The following is a 23,180-nucleotide window of genomic DNA, read 5'->3' on the forward strand; positions in this document are numbered from 1 at the left end:
ATTTTCACGATATGAAATGCGAATTTAAAAAACATTGAATTCATGAAGGTACCATCTCACATTGGTATTGTAGAAAACGAAAAAGCAGCTAACATGCTGATCATGTAACGAAAACAATTTCAAATCCAATAATAAATAACGCATACCTACGAAAGACATTGAAAACTCTATTAATAAATAAATCCTCTCATCTTTATGAAATCACTGGAATTCAATACCTACAACATCTAACAAACTCAAAAATATTTAAAAAACTATCAAAAAATAGCATACTGCTACTTCTTTCAGTTGACAAGTTATCGTAAACACTCGCATCAGTATAATAGGACACTCCTTCTACTATACATATTCTCACATTCATGTTTAACTAGTAAAGAGCCTCGACCAATATGCTACACATGCCATAAAGTACTTACAATCTAACACATAGTGGATTCATGGAGGAGTGTCCACAATCTACCTTAACATTCACAGACCTGAACCACTCAGTATAGCAGAAGCGCTAACCGAAGACCAAACTACGAAAATAATCAAATTTTTAAGTACCAATAATATTATAGAAAAAATCGTAAATATTTTAATTTATACCTTCTATAATGTAAAACTCAATAGTTAAGAAATACAACATGTAAAATTCAATGACAGACTAATAACCTACGATTTTGAAGCATGTATAAATTGTAGAAAGACGACTGAATTCGTTTAGATTCAAAACCCCATACAATACTTAGTTGACCAATAAAGTAGACACGTATAGACACTTACTTTTTTCCAGTTGATTGTTGTTGATATTATGCCAAAAACATTCAACACATACATCATCGTTGTTTACAATATCGACGAACTGATGACTTGTTTCGTTGTCACAGCCGCCGGCCATTGGATACGTGCTCTATAGTATTATCGAGTAACACTGCACACCATTATAATGATAATTCTGCAGTTTTAATTGTTATTGAACGAAATATTTTTTCCGAGCTCAGCGGATACTACGCCCCACCGGTGACGACTCTCGCAAGAATCATTGTCACGCGTGAAAATATTTTCATTGCGCTTTTGATTATTTGTCCGTTTTAGGCGTGTACCTAAAAAGAGGTCGCGAATCCATTATATTCGAAGCGTTATAGTGTACGCTTGCAAGAGACAATACAGTTTTCTATTGCTTTCAAATCTGTTTGATATATTCATATTAATTTTAATTATACAACGAACAGGTATACAGTATACAACACATTAGCAATATTTTTTGTTTACATGATAAAAAAAGAAAACTAAACATTATTAAATTACAATAATATTTAGTAGGTATATCTTTCAACGACAGTAAAAATGTTTATTTTTAAAAGTAAAGCCTAAGGCAAATAACGTTATTGGTCTAAAAAAAACAAAATAACCTACAGTAAAATATATTAATTATTAAATTAACCATTAGATCTTTTGTATATAGGACCATTAATACACTAATACTTATTTTAATGTCTTTTTAACAAACATTCGTTATACTCCTGATCCCCGTCAGTATATAAACATTTTCTTAATAGATTATCCTAATATAATATAAATGCAACACTTCCATAAATAAAATATTGTTAAACAACAAGTAAGCGTATAGAATTAATAAATAAAAAAAAATTGAAGAATTCATTATTCATTATTAAAGATATACATAGGAATAACATAATATCGTTAAGTAGGAATGATGAGTTTTCTTGAATATTAACGATATGATAAACTAAATATATTAATACTGCAATTATCGTAAGTTAAAAAATAAAATTAAAAATCGTAATAAAAACAATGAAATATAGCGAGAAAAGTATATTAAAATATTGTAACGTGGGTACGTCACTACGAAAAATCAAGACTTCAGTACCTACCTCTACGTAATTACTGGCTAGTCTACCAATATAATATTATATATTATGCATCTATGATGACAGACTTTGTGTAAGTAGCGCAAACAACATCTGAGTGAACAACGACGGCGTCGATAAAATTTCCCAAAAATAATTTTCGAAAGAACAGGCACGTCTTTTGGCCAACCCCCCATCCCCCCAGTAATAATAAATGAGACATCCGACACACTAGTAAAGTATATCGACAGTAATAACTTCCCCCAAATTTATAATAATAATAATAATGATGAAGTAAACTAATTAAAATTAAAAATAAAATAAAAATAACAATACACGTGATGTAGATAACATTTTTGATGGAAAACTATTCCGAACCTCTCTGGTTGCGTGTACATAATATTATACTATTATTATCATTACTGAGACTCGTCGACGTGCTTCTTGGAAGACACGCGTCTGATGAGCTTTCTGAACGACGAAGTCCACTTGGCGGAGCGGTTGAACGACGTGGTCGACGAAGGGCGATGACCGCCACCACCACAGGCCGGAGTTAACTTGTTCGGGTCGGTCGGTGTGGCCGACGACGAAGAGATTCCCGAATCGGAAGAAAACTGACGGCGGCTTCCGCTTCCGGTGCACTTGGCTGGTCGCCCGCCGATCTCACCGCAGACGTCGTCGTCGTCGCTGGCCGAAGAGAACGCGTCGTCGATGTACGATACGAACCGGGACAGCGATCCACTGGCCACGGACCGTTCGGGTGTCGACGGTGGAGTGTGTGGGAACGAGCAAGCAGACAGGCGTTCGGCGAGTTTAGCGCACTCGTGTTCGAGGTCAGACGTGGACATCCGATCAGAGGAACGGCGAAGCTCGTCGAGCGGGAAACAACCTCCGATGAACCTCGAAGAAGTTTTCTCTCTGTAGGTTTTGACAGGCATTAAAAATGGATTAACATTATGTAATATAGGGGCTGGTTAAAATAGTGTGTATATTAATAAGGATCAAGAACGATCTACGGACAAACAAGGTAGTTTTTAATGTAAACTCGCAGCTTAAACAATTGTTGACTATTTCAAAGTGAAATAAAAAAAGAACCAGATCTGATCAAATTTTGGGAGTAGTATTAATGTTTGGACTTACCCGTGTCTACTAGATGTGTACTCTCCGAACGTGGCTCTTGTGTACGAACAAACGGAACACTTCTTGCGCCTGCACGTGGCCAAGTGTTTCATACCTTTCTGCAGCTGACTGTTTAGGGTGGCTGACTGTTTGGCCATCACTTTCAGTTCGTTTACTTCACGTTCCAGACCAGATACACGTTTGGCCTTTTGACTTGCCTGTCTGCTGTTGGTGTGATACAAGTCGGCTTTCCTCCCGAGATCCTCCAATACTTCCTTAAGCCTCGAGTTCTAAAAACAAAAACCGACAAAATGTATTAATAAATATATTATGTCAAACGTTTTCTGCAAATAATATAGATACATACCTCTTTTTCGAGATTGTCTTTTTCGGCCGCGATTTCCGAAAACTGCCTGTACGCGTCCAAACGTGCTCTTTCCAAGTTGCGTCTAGTGATCTCCGAAGATTCGGCCTGGAGCCGCAGCTGCCTGTACGCTTCGTTTTTCTCGCGCTCCAGACGATCCTTCCACTTGACCATCTTGTCTTTTTCATTGCGCAATTTCTCGCAATCCTCTTCCAGCCGGATCACCTTTTCTAGCTGCAGAAATAGTTCTTCTTCTTTTTCGTGCAGTTCCAGGTCCCGGGTCACCAGCTGTTTTTCTAGTTCGTGGTGCGTGTCAATCAGACTGTCACGTTCTGCCTATAACATAATGAGAAAAAAATACCACCAACGTTAAAATATATAGAATACGGTATTCTAAATATCCGTTTTTACCACCCCCCCGTGAGCGCTTACAGGCCATCAAGTGTACACAATATAATCAGGTCAACAATGAGCATGGACCAACCAACGGCGTAACGCTACCACCATTCACCATGCAATGCACAACAATATAAGCATAGATAGCGGGTTTAAAATCGTATTATATACGTCACGTATTCGTGTCTATTGTGCGCGAAACCAGCGTCGTAGATAATCTACGAGACGATTTCGATTGGTTTTGTCCTTTTTATAATAATTATTATTATTATTACCGTAGACTGTAGTTATTAATGTTATTATCATTTCGATTTTATATCATATACAGGGTGTAACAGAAAGAACTGATAGAAGTAACTAACGTCTGTAATTAATTTTATTTTTATCAACATTTTAAAACATTTTTTTTTTAATTCAAATATCATAAGATAACTTTTAATTAAATATTTAAAACAAATGTGTATCGACTAGGTAGTAATTAAATAATTCAGCTAATTTTGTTACACTCTGTATATACACTCTGGCAATTCCCGAATTGTATACGATTGCTCGCTATCCGATGACAGTGTACCGTTACAGCAGCTACCAATATCGTCATCATCACGTCAGGTCGAATCTCTATACACGTCGAGATTTTTTATGCTATGCTATTGTACACGGTAAATCGAACACAACTTTTGACCTCGACAGTACCACAATTTATTATTATATTTAATGCAATACTCGGAATTCTGCTAGTCTGCCAAACGATACTTAAATCGTTTGAACGTCAGGATCGAAATGTTATTGTGGTGAGTATCTTAACTCCAATGACCACAAATGATTTATTTATTCCGTACATAACCGTTTTACGTATGTACCACTGCGCTGAAGGCAATATAGTTTACGAGAATAACCTACACCTATGTAACATTTCTGCGATGGTGATATAATTTCAGTAATATGTAGGTTATCAAAATCGTAACATTTAATCTACCTATGCATGTAACACATAATAACATATTTAGTATATTAAGTATCTACCCAGGAAAAGCATTATTACATTACACGGCGGTTAAGTTCTCAAACTCGTTTGATTTGCTTTATTATTTTCGAATTAAAGACACCGAGATACATCATTGACGATTTGCCTTTCTCCGGCGCGCACAGCATTATAGAAAAAGAAATGCAATTTTGAATCTCAATTCGAAAAATATATTTACTATAATAGGCACTATAGTATAGAAAAGAAGGCAACGCACACAGTACAAACATGTCTACAAAAAGGTAGAACCGTTTTCAGGAAGTTAGTATTATATGACTATGATATTGTATATCATTATCTGTTGATATAAAGAAGAATAACGCAGTCTATAATTATTATTATTGTAAAAAGCTTTCTTTGCGTATAATATGGAACATATAGAAGTTTACAATACATAACTGTGCAACTGTATATGTTTAAAGAGAACGCGCATACGAGCGAGCGTTTTCTATACAATTAAATTTTTTTTTTTAATTTCTAGCGCTAATCCTGACAACTTTTTGCTTCGACCACAATTAAACGACGGTGAAGACCTAAATGGAATAAAAAAATCGATGAAATACGGGTTCGTTTTTACCGCAAGCCAACGCGAGACACCGCCAACTCGAGTCAATATAGAATATTATACACGCTTCACGGGACACTGCGACCTATCGTTCGATATACTTAATATACTCTTCGCAAATATTATATACATAGCTAACTAGTGTTATAACCTACCTATCACCTACGTGCCACCGTTATACAGTAAAACATAATATTATATCTAAAATACGAGACGAAAACGAAGAAAGTAAATGGTCTTCTTTCCATCTCGTTGTTATCAAATTAACAAAAACGTCTGTTGAGAATAGATCGCACTGAGACAAACAAACCATGTATGTAGGACGTAGGTACTTATATCATCTACCTACTGTACGCGAATAAAAATGGTAAGCAAAATCCCTAGTGTATATTGTACTTCGCACTGATGCGTATATAAACTAAACTGCAATAAACGATTGAATTCACAGTATACATGTATAGTGTTCACTGTACACGCATTGGAATAAAAGTTTTATCGGTATATCGAAATAAAAGCAAATTGGAAATTTCATTTGCGATAAAATTGATACATTACATTAGGTATTTATTTTAAATGATGTTATAACTTATATTGGAATCCGCTGTGCAGTGTGTTCAGTTCGAAACAAATGTATGTTGAGCACGAACCGCAACGAAATGAGTATTTTTAGTATATATTCTGCAGTGCATTGCCCTTTCATATTATTATTATGAATTCGGTATCTCACACGACCTTTACGAGTCATAGCCAACTGGTTTTATTGGGAATATTCAATTTCGAAAAGACGGGCAAACAAGTAGGTCAACAGAATATCTGGTGGTTTTGGCTCGGTGTTTTAAATGTCATTTCTTCGTTTACAACCTACACAAGAACACGGAAATAAAAAGTCATTACAGAAATAACGCAAATACGAGATGTTTACACAATATTTATTTTTTTGAAAACCGAAATCAATACGCAAACCTAAATTGTACTCACTGTTGATTTGACTATTTTATTTTTACCTCAAAGAATCAAAATGTGTTATAATATATTAATAATTAAAGACGCAAGAAATAAATTCGAATTGTATACTCCCACAAAATGCCAATTTACACATGCGGCAAAAAAGTGAGTCTGCAGCCAAACGTTCCATGTGTGCCATATTATATAAATTTTCGACTTGGCCAAATTGTGCATTGCCAAGACTAGTTTAGAACCGTTTTGAATCGTGGCGTGAACCTTTGTTCATTATAATAATAAAAAATAGGTTCAAATAATGTGTATAAACCTAATTCCGCCAATTTCAAATACACATTTTAACTATTTAATTTGCGGTTTTCACACACGCACGACCGAAAAAGCTTCAGATTGTTCATTATAATTTCTTTTCGTTAATAATTACAATATTATGACAGTGATTGGACGGACGGCCTCGAAACGTGTGAGACTTTTTCTCTGACTTCTAACGATACACACTACGTGACGTCGTAATAACCGGAGAAGTCGCCGTATTGGGTATCGGCCCCGTGTAATCAGATATCGTAGTCACCGCCACGTGTGTCACATCAATAAGATTTTTCTCTTGTTCTCTCGTGTCTGCGATAATATGTATATCATAAGTTATAAGGTTAGGCGCATTAACCTGTTCTACATATTTATTTTTATATCTTAAAATGTGTTAATATACATATTGTGGTAACAATTTTTTTTCCAATAATAAAAGCGTAAATTTTACGAAAGGGTAATCATTCGTATGTGCACCTACGATCTTGGAAAAGATAATGTGAATTTCCCACGCACTTCGCAAAGGCGGTCGAAGACTGAAACTGCAGTATCGTAGGCGCGCGAGTTTCCGGGTCGCGTACACGTCTAGACGACGCGAGCGCAAAGTGTATCGAACTCTCTGCAGGACGGCCCAGTTCCCTGGATTTTCGTCGTTCATTGTTTCATCTCGAAAACAAAAGCGGTCGTTTTCATATGGTATTATTATTATTATACGTACACACTACACCTATATAGGTTAGGTATACGTTGGAAGACTGTAATATTATTTATGAAATACAACCTACCTAAATATAACAATATATTATATACAATGCACTAGTGTGTACTGCAGAGGCCAGAGGTGCATGCATATCTGTGCTTGAAACCACGTGAACGGGAGGGTGTCGGATGATGATTATAATCGTTTTTATAGAGGTAAGCGATTTTATTATATTATCTAAATATTCTTCAGTTTGTATAATATTTAGAATTTTTCCTTTATTACACATAAAATCATTAAAATAGTTTATTTTATGCATACGTATATATTTGTATAATATTATGTACCGCATTTTATTATGAATAACGCGATGCAAACCTAATATTATTAGCGAATGATAATTGATAATATACTAAGAAACGAAATGCAATAGTTTTGATTAATGTACTCGAAAGTCATCTGGGCGCCAATTGCATCGTATGAGTATATTATGTATATTGTTTTGTACAAGAGCGTCACGACGTAGGTTTATTGTCAAATAGGATGTGAAAATCGCTCGGCACTCACGCATGACGTGAAGATATCATTATTAAATACGCATGGAGACAGCCCAAATGAGACAGACGAAAAAACAAAAAGTTTTTTTTTTTTACTGAATATTCTCATCATAACATGTATACATAGGACCTACCTACTTTCCGTTTCATGCACACCTCGTCCATATACATTTTTAACGTTACATCAACGCGGTATATTATATCGTGATGTCAGCGCAAACGACGATTAGACAGTTTTATTATATTTTTTATTATATCGTTTCTTCTTCTTTTTTTTTGTTATCATGACTTTCTAATACACACAACGAACACACACACAATTCGCGCAGCACGCGGGTCGCCGCCGCAGCGGCGATGTGCGTGTCCTTTTCGCGAAAGGACACGAATTGCAAAATCGCATTATTATTATTATTATTATTACCCGTATATAATAAATATAATATAATATATATAGATACCTATATAATACAGACAATACTTGTGTTTGTGTATACAAATTTGCGGTAACATCGGCGTACCGGGTACAACGGAATCATACGTACATTATTCTGTGGCCTTGGTAAACACGTTATTGCAATTATGTCCGGTATAGAAATAGGTATTATATATAAACACACCGCCACTGCGTCACACCGGCGGCTAGGTGAAAAATATTATAACGTGTTTAATGTACAGTGTCGTAAACATTATAATGTTTTGCATATAATTTCATGCAGAGCAGAGTATTATTTTTTACGGCGGGTATATTTGTTTTGTTTTTAATAGGTAACCGAAACTGACATTAATTTATTGACGTCAATAGGAAGAATTGCCATTTCGACGAGTATAACAAAACATAAAATAGAATAGTACAATAATATTCAAAGAAAATTCGAATAGAAACACTTGACGGCTGACTCAGTTGAATTTTAGATATTAGGGTCATATAGACATAGGGCACTTACATCCCTTTTAAAAATGTAGGTAATTACACATTAATTTAAATGTTTTATAGCTGTGTTGTGTTACAAAAATTATTTCACGCAACAAAAGATAGATACATAAAATAAAAACATAAAACAAATTTAATTAATGTTGATTTTTTAAAATTTTTATAACTAGCAATGGCCTTACTTTTTCATATAAAATAATATAGTATAATTGATGCAATGATAATATATAATACACTGTTATTTGTTATATAGTAAAAACAAATATATATTTTTTGATTCTGATGAATTTTTCTTACTAGTTTTCTACTGCCCACCTATCTTTTATTTATTTTTTTGACAAAATTTAAAACGGCCCACAACTCTCGAGATTTTTTCAAGCGAATTTGGCTAAATCAGTTTGACAGGTTGCGAATGAAAAATCCCGCCGTCGTCATCGGTATAATTGCATAAATGTATAACTGAATGTCTTCCTCGCAGTGTTTGATATACAATACATTGTCGTATTACAGATAATATCCGTTTGCAATATATATATAAATAATAAAAAAAATATATATATAATATATATTATGGATGTCCTGGCTGACCGCACTCTTATACCACGTTTGCACTGCACGAATTCCCACAAATGTATATGGACGTAGTATATATATGTGGTTGAACGAGAAATGTGTTTTAAAACTTTTTTCTCGAAAGTATTGTGATTGATCGTTTTTACTATAATCTTCGTCAAATCTGCCGCATCACCGCCAAGACGTTAGCATATTTTCTCGATTTGCTATTATATTATAATCATCTACGATATTTGTATGTACGTCAACCATTGAACAATCGATGACTATAACTGCAGTTATACATAATGAACAATTAATTGCAGTTATTGAACTTAGCTGCAGTAGTAGAAATATACGAATAGAGATTTACAAGTTATAAATAATTTTGAATATAATTTTTTTACGCATTTTTATACAAAACAAATTTCTATTATAATGTTCGGAATGTATATTAAGATGATATGCATTGTTTGGATTTTGATCAAAGAATAGGCAGTAATTTAAATAAAATTAGTTTTTATATTTATTACATTTCGAACATTTGAGCACATTTTGTTAGCATCGGTAAAATAGAAATTAACAGGTCCGCAGTTCATACAAAAACTCTTTCAGAATAGTGACAAAAAATACAGTCGACGCAAATAACACAATAACTTTTGTAGCAAAGTTCAAAACAAATATATAGATATGAATGCGCGGATGATGTACGTATTTTATTATATTTATATACGTAGACAATATTTACGTAGCGTGCACAGCCGAAATACACTATTATTTTTATACACCTACGTATTACGTATGCATTTTTCTAAAACGAAATTTTTAAATTTTTCTTTAACACTTTAAAAGTGTCCTTGAGTATATATTTTAAAAGTAGTAATTTTTTATTTTTTGGCCACTTTAATTGACAACAGCATAATACAACTGATAACATAATAATATAATAGAAATCCGTAAAAACACTTGCAAACTTAAAACCATACAATTACAATACCATTATTTAAACACAATAACTATAACTACTATTACCACCTATTTTACTATAGAGTAATATAGCACTACTGTACCGTACTTAGTACTGTACTCTACTACTCTAAACAACATTAAAGTCAAATCTTATATTTATCTTATGTTTAAATGCTTTCATTTTGTTTAAAGACCGAATCATCTTGTACTTGTCTATTACTCTATTGTTCGTATAATATTGTATACTGATTATCATATCGTACATACGTTTGAAGAAACGGAAGTACCTACACGATTTCCCGTTACGGATGCACACCGAATATTTGAATAATTTAACATAAGTGCACGCACAACATATACATTTTAAAATATCTCCTTAGGATTATTTTGTCTACACACGATTTATCATGCAGCAAAAATATCAATAGTAAGTAGTAAGTACGTATTCTTATTGACCTGCACGGAGAGTTCGAGCACGTTTTACCGTGACACAAAACAAATGGATTAATTTTTGATATGTCTCTGATATCAATGTTAATAATTATTATTTATTACTTTATTTGATAAAGTGTCGAATTGAGAACGTATTGATTACGATTCGAAGAATATGCAATCCATAATACCTACACTTACACATTTCGAAATTTAGTTATTTTACTGGCATCTGTATAACAACGTAAAAAAATAACAAACACATATTTTGTTTAATTTTTAAACTTTAAATATGAATGTAAATTTCTCCGGATCCAAATTGAAAAAAAAATACCGGCAGAAGTATGAAATTAAAGGTTATAATATCGTTAACAAAATATTAATACATACAATTCAAACACAACATTTTAATAGTACACGAAATATACAGCGATTGTCGAACAACATTTGTTTACACGATAAACTATATTTCAAAAACATATTAGGTACTGAATTTCCGTTCGTGAGAGACGTGAGCTTAATACTAAAACAAATTAGGTACTTCAAACAATTACTCTTCGTGCGCTTTAAAATTTTTAGGAGCTAACCACAAGAACATTTTTTGTGTATTTATTTCATAATGCAATTATAGAGATACATATAAATTATAATAATATGATATATACCTACATAAACGCGAATACGAAAACTTAACGATGAATGTTTTTTGAAATATTACCTATACTGAGATCTATATTAACAATTAATAAATAACTATTGAATTACCAACATAAGAATAATGATACTTCAAAATTGTAAAAATGTATTATAAATAATGATAGGTACGTTTTTGGCCGAATTTTATATTGGTCCAATTTAATTTTTCAATGTAGTCCACAAGACACGTCATTATAATAATTACGTATGTAAATTATTTTATTTAAAATCCTTGACATGTATTTATATAAATTCCAAAATATAATTAAATGTCAAATGCAATATATTAAAGAACTAGCATAATATAATATTATGTATTATGAAAATAAACTAATAACTAATAAGACTAACAACATTAGAGAACGTTTAATAACATTTTAAAACGAAATACAATATGCATGTCTTACTGTCTTAGCATATATATATATATATATATCTAAAGTATATTTTGAATCTGTTCTAACATAAATTAATTAATCAATAATAAACTGTTAAAATACAAAATTAGAGGGTAATATATTATATAAAGATGCAATCAATCAACAATAATGTTATCAGCATTTTGTTGGAAACAAACATAATATTAAACCTTAAAAATAATTTCTTTCGACGTTTCTTTTACACTAATTAAGTTTTATAAATCCGATTGACTGTCAAATACACGAAAAATTATAGCGCTATATCCAGAGACGCCCACAGTAAAAATCGATTTATTTGTTGAACATGCACACGTTCATTCTTTGTAATATAAGAAACAACGCACTAAAAACAGAAACGACCCACCCCCGGTTAGTAGTAGATACATTTACTTTAGTCCGACTTCCCGCACGTGTATGTTAGTAGTTTTTCCGAACCATTTGGGTGGAGCATCTACTTTGTTTCAAACACATAACACAAACTATAATATTATGGAAATATTATTTTTGTCCATTAAGAGGAATTGAGCTATGGAACCCCTTATTATATAATGTAATTGAAATGTAATGGCAAATCCACACAGAGTCTGATTTATGTTTTGTTTTCTTGTCTTGTCTTGTGTGGATCCGTGGCAAAGTAGAAGTAGACTTTGGGAATTGGGAATATTTGTCTATTTTCATTAAAATGTATTCAAAAATCAAAAGCAATGAATGCTGACCAATAGTAAAATATAATACATTAAACAAACGTATCAATATCAAATACTTTAAAGTTAAGGCGTACAAAATATCCATCAATATAACCTATCATATTATTTACAATTAAAAGAATAGAATATAATATGCAACATTGCAACATACCTAATTATAATTTTATTATTCATATTTTTTTTGGGCAATATTTTAACTTCCAACACATTCATTTAACATCTATTTTTATAATTGTGTAATCTACACTTGTGTTGTATATTTGTATACTTTTATTTATTAACTATCGAGCTACTTGTTTTGTTAATATCTAAAATAACCAATTCAACACAATATGACAAAATGATACCTAATTACAGATATTTTTTATTTTAGTTGATTTTCAACTTATTCCAGAAAACATAATACTATCTTAATATTATTGGTTACCTAATTTAATTTTACAAGCCAAGTATTGTATTTGTGAAACGTGGTGGTCGTCTAGGAAAAACGTTTAAAATTAAAATAATTTTATAATAGTTCCTCGTATGTTATTTAAGACTAGTTCGGTAATCGAAAATATCTTTTCCGTTTTTATCTACATAGTTTAAATCATAAATATTATGAAACAAAATATAATTACAGAGTACCAATATAGAATCCGTAATGTATTCTCAGAACTCGTACCGCTATAGTTGTGCACTCAAATTTTGACATGTCAATAATTGTGCGATCCGATTGGTTTTGTATGTTATATTTATAACCGTATATAGTAAACGTAAATATTTATTAACGAAATCGGCACGAAACAATACCTGGGCTTCGAGAAGCAAGATTAATGGAAACATAATTTTCAATATTATGTTCGACAGATATACTTGTCGTAAAATTGAATTCACGCCGCATGGCATTTATTAGATTATTCACAGTAACTGACATATAATACTTTCTTCGAGCTACGCAAAAAGGCAAAGAAAATACAAATAAAGACTTCTACCCGACTTTTTTATTCGAGTTGACTATATGAAACGCATTCTAACCACCGCCGCTACCGATTTTTTCCCGATACGGTATCCATTTCGCATATGCGATATCAAAGTGGGTCACATAAGAAGTCGATCTCTCGTAAAACGATAGTGTCAGTACACAGCCTAAAGGCAGCGTACACAGTACACACCACAATCACCACCACAACTGTACAGAAAACAGCCTCACCGCGTCACTGGTTATAATATTTTTTTTCGCTCATAGCAGTTCCCCTACGGTCGAGCTCGAGACCCGCAGTCAGTCGTCTTTTACCTTGGAAGCGTATGCATCAAGGCGACTCGTGTGTTATATTATTATTATTTATTCGAAAATAGTTATTTTTAATGATATTGTATAATAATGACTTGGGCGAATAGGTCAGCAAAACCATACACATAATAATGTAATAGCCGAGTACGAAAAACTGATCGATAGGATTTCCTGATGAATAACGGTAGAGGTAGTAGGTACCCACACGAACAACTCTCACTTCGCGTTCGCAGTTATATAATGAGTGGACAACAATTACAATTACTACTTGCCTTCGCCGATTATATTATGTGAGCGTAATGATACATTTTTTTAATAAACCACGAGGCTGTTAACTTTTACTAGTGTTTTTTTGTATTTAGCTGCTAATTATTAAATAACAAATAGTTTAATTGTTTCAAAAACTAAAAACACCACGTCTTATTATATGGAGAGGAAGTTAAATTATTGGTTTTTCTTTGCTTCGTCAGTAATTACTATTCGAGCGATCAAAGTTTTTCGGTGCCCGTGTTAATATCTACAATTAGTAGAAACGCCTAAGTATATTGGAAACGATTCGAATACATCAAATTATTATGTAGTACTATGCTTTCTCCTGTTTTGATCATACGCGTAATTATGGTCGATGACCTAAATACAATATTAGTGTCATCGAGACCCACCACTCTGTAGAGTTGATGATTAGGCTTAGTTTAAACGAATATAATCATCATCTTTGGCCTCCTAATGCGGTTTTAAATTATTGTGGGTGTTGTCGTTCAAATCGAATACTGTAGGAATAGTGAAAGTGCTAATAGCCACGGAATAACGAATAAAACAATATGTACGAGTATATCGACCTATATATTATTGTATCCGTTCCGCATTATTCTAAACAGTTCCCCAAACGATGGTCGTATATGGGAAGAGAAAAACTCACCTTTATTTCATGATATTTTTCTTCTAAATAGTATGCCAAGCTTCGAGCTTCTTCGTATTTTCGCGATATGTCCAGATACTTTTCGTAATGACGTTTGAACAACACAAATCTGAAATAAAATATGAACATAATTTAAATATCTTTATTATTTACCGTAAAAGAGAACGTTAATTAAAAATAGTGTTTATAAATAATATATTACAGAAAACAAGGTGTATGAGATATAATTCTTCACTCTACACATGCGCTTCTTCCAGATCACTCTACAAGTCTACAACCTCTCTGTTACTTATAGTTATTACATTATTGTAATCAATTTACTTCTGTATATCTAAAATTACCAATTGTCAATTATCCATAGTATTTAAAAATATTTTTAATTATCACGTTAATCTGTTAAAACTAATTGGAAAATTGTCAAACATCACTAGATATCTTAGGCTAGGAATGTGTTATGTTTAAAAAAATAAAATTATTATTGTTGCTGTTTATTTTTTAGTAGCTATTAATTAAATGTTAACGAAGTTAATGACTTATTGTTATATAATATTAAATATAATAAATGTACGTCAGTGAAAATGTTGTTGTTTAACATTTTTTGGAAGGGGGGTTTATAAACCCCTAATCGACCCCTCTGGATACGTCGCTTTGTACGCACATCGTCCACTTATAGCTTTGAATCTATTTGATCTGTCTAATATAATCTAGATCATCATTAATTGCTTACTTCAAGATATTATAAATAAAGAAAACATTCCACTACACAATTAATTATCATGAAATAAAAATAAATAAACAAATTGAATGTAAATTAAACTTTTTTGTCTTAATGATATGTAGAACTTGAATCTCGAATAGAATTTGTTCAAGTTTCAACGAAATTTCAACTATTTTCGCATAACCATTAAAGTCTTAACAAATCTTTAAGTAATTATCTTGTCATTTCAATATTATTTTCATGTTGTTCACAAAATGATTTTTACTATAATCTCTTGTTTTAGACAACGTAAATACACTCAGTGTATGCAGCTACAAAACTACTTCGAAGTGAAACAATATTCTTTTACAAATAATTAGATAGAATTCCTTTGGAATTTAGCTACCGGAAATCTTATCGAATTAACCTTGTGATTTGATTTCTCGTAACATGAATGAACTCGACAGAGCAAAACCACTTGTCTTGTAACAATTTTCACCTTTCGGCGTTACAATTCGATGTTTAGATATATCGCATGTGTAAACAACGGGTTTTAATAAAAAAAAAATCACATTTATTACTATTGCACATCAGTTGATCGATTCATTTACCAACTACTATAAGAACATTTTTCGTATTATACTAATATTAGGTACTATGAATTATAATATAGTTATAATGCTGTTATAACGCATACAAAGCATTTGGTATTTATCGTCTAAGTAGTTAACACAAACAAAAATGAGACTCTAAATAATTGAGCAAATAATACATTTTAACAACTTAAACTTAGTATTTTTCTTTATAAAGTTGTATAACCTAACAATTAAAATAGTTAAGACTTAAAACTTAGAATTATTAGTTTGGAGAACATACTATTACATAATATATATATTAATGTAAGCTTATAGAATAACAGTTTTAATATTATGTTATAGTAATAAAATTTTACGCTTAAACGCAATTTTTTTAATTAAATTAAGCACTTTACTTATGAATACCAACATTTTTGCATTTTATAGCTCACAACTTCACAAGAATATATACTATATATAGGTAACCATATACACTTTAATTTAAAATTACTCATAAAGGTACCTAATCAAAATAATGAAGTAATTTTCTTTTTTTAATTATTTATAAATACAATGCATTATAACATATTCCCAGTTGGTAAATATAACATAGATGGCGTATTTAAATTTTAAATTGAAATTATTAAATATAAAGTTGAAAATATTATGTCCTACACTATTCCTTGGTTATCACTAAGTTAGTATGTGCTATGGCTAATTTTATGGAACTCATCATAATATCACAGAATTAAGTGGTAAATATTAATGAGAATACAAAAGTCCAATCAAACCCTACTGTTATTAATTATAAGTACTTGTCACGTAATAATGTATTCAATCAATAGATTCACACGGATAAAAATAATTTTATTTAAATGTTTAATAATTTTTAAATTAAATTAGGTACCAAATAGACGTTTTTTTAATACAAGCAAATATTTATTTGTACATATAGGTACTAGGTAATATAACTAATAATAGATTATATAACTTGATGAAAAACGTTGGTATATAAAAGCCATGTCTATTAGTGTGTAAGTTTTAGATTCTGATCGGAGTGAGATATCTATTGGTTTTACAATGATTCATGTTTTTATGTTTGTAGACTATAGTAAATAAAAGAAGAACTCGTTTTGAATTCTTCAAATTCAAATCTCAAGCTAAATATTTTTATTTTCAAATCTTTGAACACAAACATTTGATGAACAATGAACAAAACACAACAGCACACCTTACCACGAAACTGGTAAAGTAAGTTCGACATGAGTTAGACCCTGAGGTTATAAACGTGTTCGTCATTATGCTCAAGGATAATGCTCATGTATAATAAATAGCTTGATATTTATTTCGCGCAATTGTTATGAATGCTTTGCGAATATTGAAGTACATCTTATTGCAATTAGGTGTATTGACGTACTACCTATCTTATCTTATATACATAGGTATACAATTAAATACTAAACTAAAATTTACCACGTTTAGCAAAATAGTCACATTGATCAAAATATTGATAAAGAAAATAAATAACAAATAAGACAATATTATGTTTGTAAAGGCATGTGTTTGTTTCATGATGATTTATGAATGGTATTAAATTACTAAATGAAACATAATTTTAAATTGTTTTATAATTAAGTAACTATTTGCAATACCCATGTTAAAACTTAATAAAAATGTAATATATATATTGAATAAATTATGCATAAGTATAGTACGGTATAATAGTTACTACTCAATACTTTTAGAACAAATCAGTCTTTGAAAAATATGTTTTACAATAAACATACCGTAATTTGTTAATAATAATGAATGTTTAATTTAACATTTTTATACTAAAAAAATTATTGTTATTGAGTAGGTATATACTGTAACTGTAACAGTACTATGAACAATTCAACTACCGGGGGATGAGGTGACCGAGTGGTCTGACGCGTCCGCTGCGACGCAGCCGGTCGCGGGTCGATCCTCGGCTACCAGGCGGCATTTTTCTCCGGACAAGTCGCGGTGACCGGAGAACAAGTGCTGCCATCCCCCACCCCCGGGGCATGGCAGAAACCTACGGGTGCCCCATTCGAAATTCTGCCAAAAACAAATACACACGTGCTCCCCTACCGTCCCAAAAAATATACAATACAAACCTACAATACAAATTCTACTACAGCTAATGGCCTCAGTTGCCGAAGCTTAAGATTAATAAAAAAAAAAAAAATTCAACTACCTAAATAGGTAAAAAAAAAATTTACAATACATACAAGAACCAAATTAAGTTTTATTTATATCTAAAATATTTAAATATATTAACTGTCGTTTATTACCTGTAAAAGTCATTTTGAGATATGATGTCACCAATGCTATCTTCTGGGTCAATGCGATCAATTACACTACATCTTTTATTAGCACCCTCTGATGAAAAATCCCCAGTAAGCTTCAATAGAGGTGTTGGATTTGACTCTGGAGCAACGATAGGTGATTCATAGCAAGCCACAGATATTCTATGATCATTGACTTCATCATCATACACCACACAAGCATCTTTTTGAATTTGAAATGCAGCATCACTTATACCGTGCTGCATATCCGGTGGAGTATAAGGAGCACCTTGTAATATAAGATCATCACTACGGCTATGCTTAAGTTCACTATTCATACGAAAACTACTACGTGGACCAAGTACTGGCGAGAGCATTCCACATCGATACACCTCACGCCGAGGTGAGTTGTCAGCCGAATGTACCATTATATCAGCCATTGTATCTCGATTGCAACTCATATGGAAGGATACTAAAACATAAAGTTAAAGTAAGACATTTAGTAAAGTTGAGTGATAAACCCTAAAATAATGTTTAATCGAGAGATTATAATCTATTTCTACCTATGTAAAACTTAGGTATGAGTTATGCTTATGAGCAATACTCAATAGCCAACACTTAATTTTAATTGAATTGGCTTAAATTAAAACAAATCTGAAACTAAATTTCTAACCTACCTATTTAAATAGGTACCTTATTAAGTAGGTATTATGAAAGTAATTAATAATTACAATTATTTTATGACTATTGATTAAATAATGAAAACTAAAAATTATACAAATTATAACTATTAACATTATTCTGTAAATTAGGTCATTCAGATTAATGTATTAACCGAGTTATTAACCCACAGGGCTGTTGTTATATAATAACCAGTCAATACTATTATAAAATATGAGAAAGAATACCTCAAGGAATACCTTGAATGAGCAATTAATTTTACATTTTGTTTAAATACCAACAATAATTTATTACCTATATTTAAATTTTAGAATGCTAAGTATGAGGCATCATTATTAATAATATCTGAAATATACACCTCCTACCTTTCTACAATCTAGACAGTCACATGTAACATAAAGTACGAGTTTTGGTCAGGTAACACCTTAAATATGGGTGGGTAGGTACTAGGTATTGATGGAAGGAAAATAGTACATTTTATCGATAGGTATAAAAACATTATGAGGGATGGGCCACCAAAAATTATTTGAGCATACATGCGACTGAATCAAGGTATTAACTATTTTGAGTTAATTAAGTAATGAATGAGCTACTAACTTACAGTAGTCATAAAACTAAAAGTATTTTGTGTTGGTAAAATTTGCCTTCCGTCTTAAAAAAATGTGTTACAGTAGGTACTCAATGTTCAATCAAAGAAAATAGTAGTCATCAATAGCTAATGCTAATGCTATTATGATGTGATATTCTTCCTTTTGTCAAAGATATTGAAAAATAATTATAATATTATGTTATACTTCATTGGAAACCATTCTTATATCTCTCAAGTAGGTATCCTATTTTTTTGTAATATTTTATACCAGTGGTAAACAGTTAACTTACAATGATATGGCAAACAATATTTTTTATTTTAATATTGTTAAATTTGAATGTTTTAAAGAGATAATAAAATATATTAAAAGCTTGATATAAAGTTAATTATTAAATTGCCCACCTACAAAAAGAAGAAAATGTATTAAATTATAATTTATATATTTAAAAATGTATTTTTAGTTTTTTTAGTATACCTATTTAGTTGTTTTCAAATCATTCAAGTTTAGGAAGAAGATTGTTTAAAGAAGGTTTAAAGTATTAATATTTATTTAGCTATTCATTTTTATGCAATGTTATTTTGATTCTCATTAGGCATACTTTATTTTATAATTTATAACTTGGTACACATAGTACACACTTGTGACTTGCTTTTTCTTCTAAAAACAAAAAAAAATGTTGGAAGGTATCTTGGTATTTTATATTCTAAGCAAAATTAATTGATCCAATGGTTTTACAATGATGTTTATTTCTTACATCATGAAACGGGTCAAAAAGTTTATGATAGATATAGAAATTGTTAAAAGATCAGAAATTATATCTAGTTTGTACGTTTGAGTGCTATTTTTGTTTACTTAATTTTAATGAAAATGTAAATTCTGAAATCAACATGGGATTAATTCTTGATTGAATATAACAAATAGGTACTCAAACAAATAAAATAAATCAAAAATAAACTTAACAATTACCTAGGTAAGTACCTATTGTGCAAACCTTTGGTAAACTAATAATTAATATTAATTCAATGTGTAAAATATTAATTTTATTTAATCCTTTGTGAACATATCAAATGTGAGGTCAAACATTGTTCAAAAACTAAAAAATAAAAATTACAAATAATATGAAAGTAGTAAGGTACCTCTATTAATATTTAGGTACCAGATTATTAACACCACGATACTGACTAAAACAATACTACTTATACTTTGTAAGAAAATAGCCTGAATAAGAAGTAAGTTAAATACCTAATACATATAATATACCTGTAATATTTTTTTACAGTGTAAAGTAAGTACAGTTAAGTATACTTAATCAAAAATCAATATTAGTTCCCTAGATAGTAGGTACCTACCTACCTATTATTTATTATATTTTAAGTAGGTTCTTTGATATGTTTATATTATCATAATGTATACTAAATTTGTGTAGGTATTTATTATTGTCTTTACTGTTCCCCTCTCTAACACATAACCAAAGCTTGCTATATTGGATATCATTAGAATATAGTGCTGTTGTTTGGTCCTAATATACTCTTATAATATTTTTAAATCCTTCTCCATCTTTATTTATAACTCATAAGATCAGTTAATTTTTGTATTGCTAATACTGTTCTTAAAAACTGCTTGGGGTTTATTCTAATAAATAAACTACATAGGTATAAAGAAAAGTAATTTTTGGAAATCTCTGGTCATCCTTTTTAATTCTCTTAAAATCTTAAGAAATCATTTCTAGCAATTTTTGAAAATCAGAAATATAGTGTACAAATTATTTAAGAGTGGTTTACTATCCAGATTAAATAGAAACAACAAACCAATATAAAATTGTGTGCATAGGTACAAATGTACATTTTTCTTAGGGGGAGGGGGTTAATATTTAGAATTTGGAATACTTTGGTTTGGTAATAATAACTAATAACTTATAATCATTCTTATTCAATTAATATCACAACTAACTATTACTACTACCTAACTAATTTATAAAGTTTGGATTTTGTAAATCCAAATGAAAACATTTTAATAGAGAGAACATAGTATACCTATTTAATAAGGAACCTCCTCAAATATGTTGATAATTAAAAAGTGATTAACTAGACATAGTTGCATGAAATAAGTAAATAAGTTATCATACATAATAGATATAATAGGATTTTTCTGACTGACCTACCTACCTATCAAATGTATAGGTTTTATTTTAAACAATTATCACCAAATTCTCACCATGAAAAAGCATATTCTAAATATCAATTAATTAATTAATTAATTGGGAAAACAATTATTATAATTATCTAATAAATATATTGATGTTTCAATTATGTTTTGATTTAAGTATGCATGTAACAATTTTTATTTCTGTAGTTTAAGAGGTAAATAAGCAACTTAGTAAATTATGATCCTACATCAAATTTTAGAGTAACATGAATATTATCACAGCACACATTGGCATATTTGAATAAATTAATAACTGATAATAGGTAAGTGTAGGGTGTAATATAACACATTAATACTTATACGTTTTATTTTCTCGATTAAAATTAATACATTAGGTGTGTGTTGGTACCTATTACATTACTGAGTCGTGATCATTTAATAATTTATTTTATAATAATATAAACAATTATTTACCAGATTTTGGTCAGTTCATAAATCTGAAAGACTTGGACTGATTTACCTACATTACACTAATGGAGTATCCCTCCTGTAACTATATAATTTTTCTGTTTTTTTTTTTTTTAATGCTAGTGATGCGAGCGCCTAGTGAAACATAATATAATAGGTAGACATTCAAACGTTATTGAGTAGACCACTATCTATCGAATCATTAAAAAGTGAAAACTTTCAGCAGTACAATAGCTCCACATCCGAGTGCAACAATAATTGACTGAAGGGGAGGCACGATAATACCTTCAATAATATTAGGGTACCTGTCCTAGCTGTATTTCCATGCTACCCTACAGAAGGCTGGATTGTAAGCTGCATACTTGACATTGGTACTTTTAACATTTTATTTGTTCAGAATGTGATCTAACACTGTCGAATCTCCCAGCGTTATGTTTACAAGTCCCCCAGAACGATTTAGGGTACCGCTACACCCGCGATCGGCGGATGTGCTCAACGACCGATGACACAACATCTGAATCGACCACGGAGAGCGACAACGTACAAACAAACAAACGACATGAAATACAACAAAATAAGTAATAAGGTAATGGTGTAGCACATGGGGCATCATCTCGTCCATCGTCCGAGCCCAGAGATAAGTAGCCGTGTAAAAAGCAAAAACTCACCATCAAACGTGCGACGACTCTGCCTTCGGCCGCGGTCACCACGATGCGCGCACAACTAGTCGACGGTGTCGCGGATTAGAGCGGCGGACGTGTGTAAAAGTTGTGGCTGTCGTTTATCACTCCTCCCGAACAGCGCGACGACCTGACGACGACGAAGCGACTAGCAAAATCGAAACGCACTGCACGGACACGACGACGCGCACGGGCACTCGACACGGGCCCGAACAGCTGCGGCTGCGATTGTTTTTGTGCGCAGTAATAATCGATTGTTTTTGCGATAATCGCCCGGGCAAAAAATATAATTC

The 23,180-nt window shown here is 31.4% G+C and overlaps 1 protein-coding gene across 1 annotated transcript; it reads right to left on the reverse strand.

Annotated features, from left to right (window-relative positions):
• Positions 1 to 1,295: 1,295 nt before the first annotated feature.
• Positions 1,296 to 23,075, reverse strand: LOC111030880. The gene is made up of 6 exons (XM_022310586.1): positions 22,876 to 23,075; positions 18,330 to 18,795; positions 14,743 to 14,851; positions 3,340 to 3,672; positions 2,994 to 3,262; positions 1,296 to 2,771 (listed from the first exon to the last, which is right to left on the reverse strand). The coding sequence occupies exons 2-6, from the start codon at positions 18,782 to 18,784 to the stop codon at positions 2,273 to 2,275; spliced, it is 1,665 nt and encodes a 554-aa protein (XP_022166278.1). The 5' UTR covers positions 18,785 to 18,795; positions 22,876 to 23,075; the 3' UTR covers positions 1,296 to 2,272.
• Positions 23,076 to 23,180: the final 105 nt, after the last annotated feature.

This window comes from Myzus persicae, unplaced genomic scaffold, assembly GCF_001856785.1.
Source record: "Myzus persicae strain clone G006 unplaced genomic scaffold, MPER_G0061.0, whole genome shotgun sequence".
Lineage (NCBI taxonomy): Eukaryota > Metazoa > Arthropoda > Insecta > Hemiptera > Aphididae > Myzus > Myzus persicae.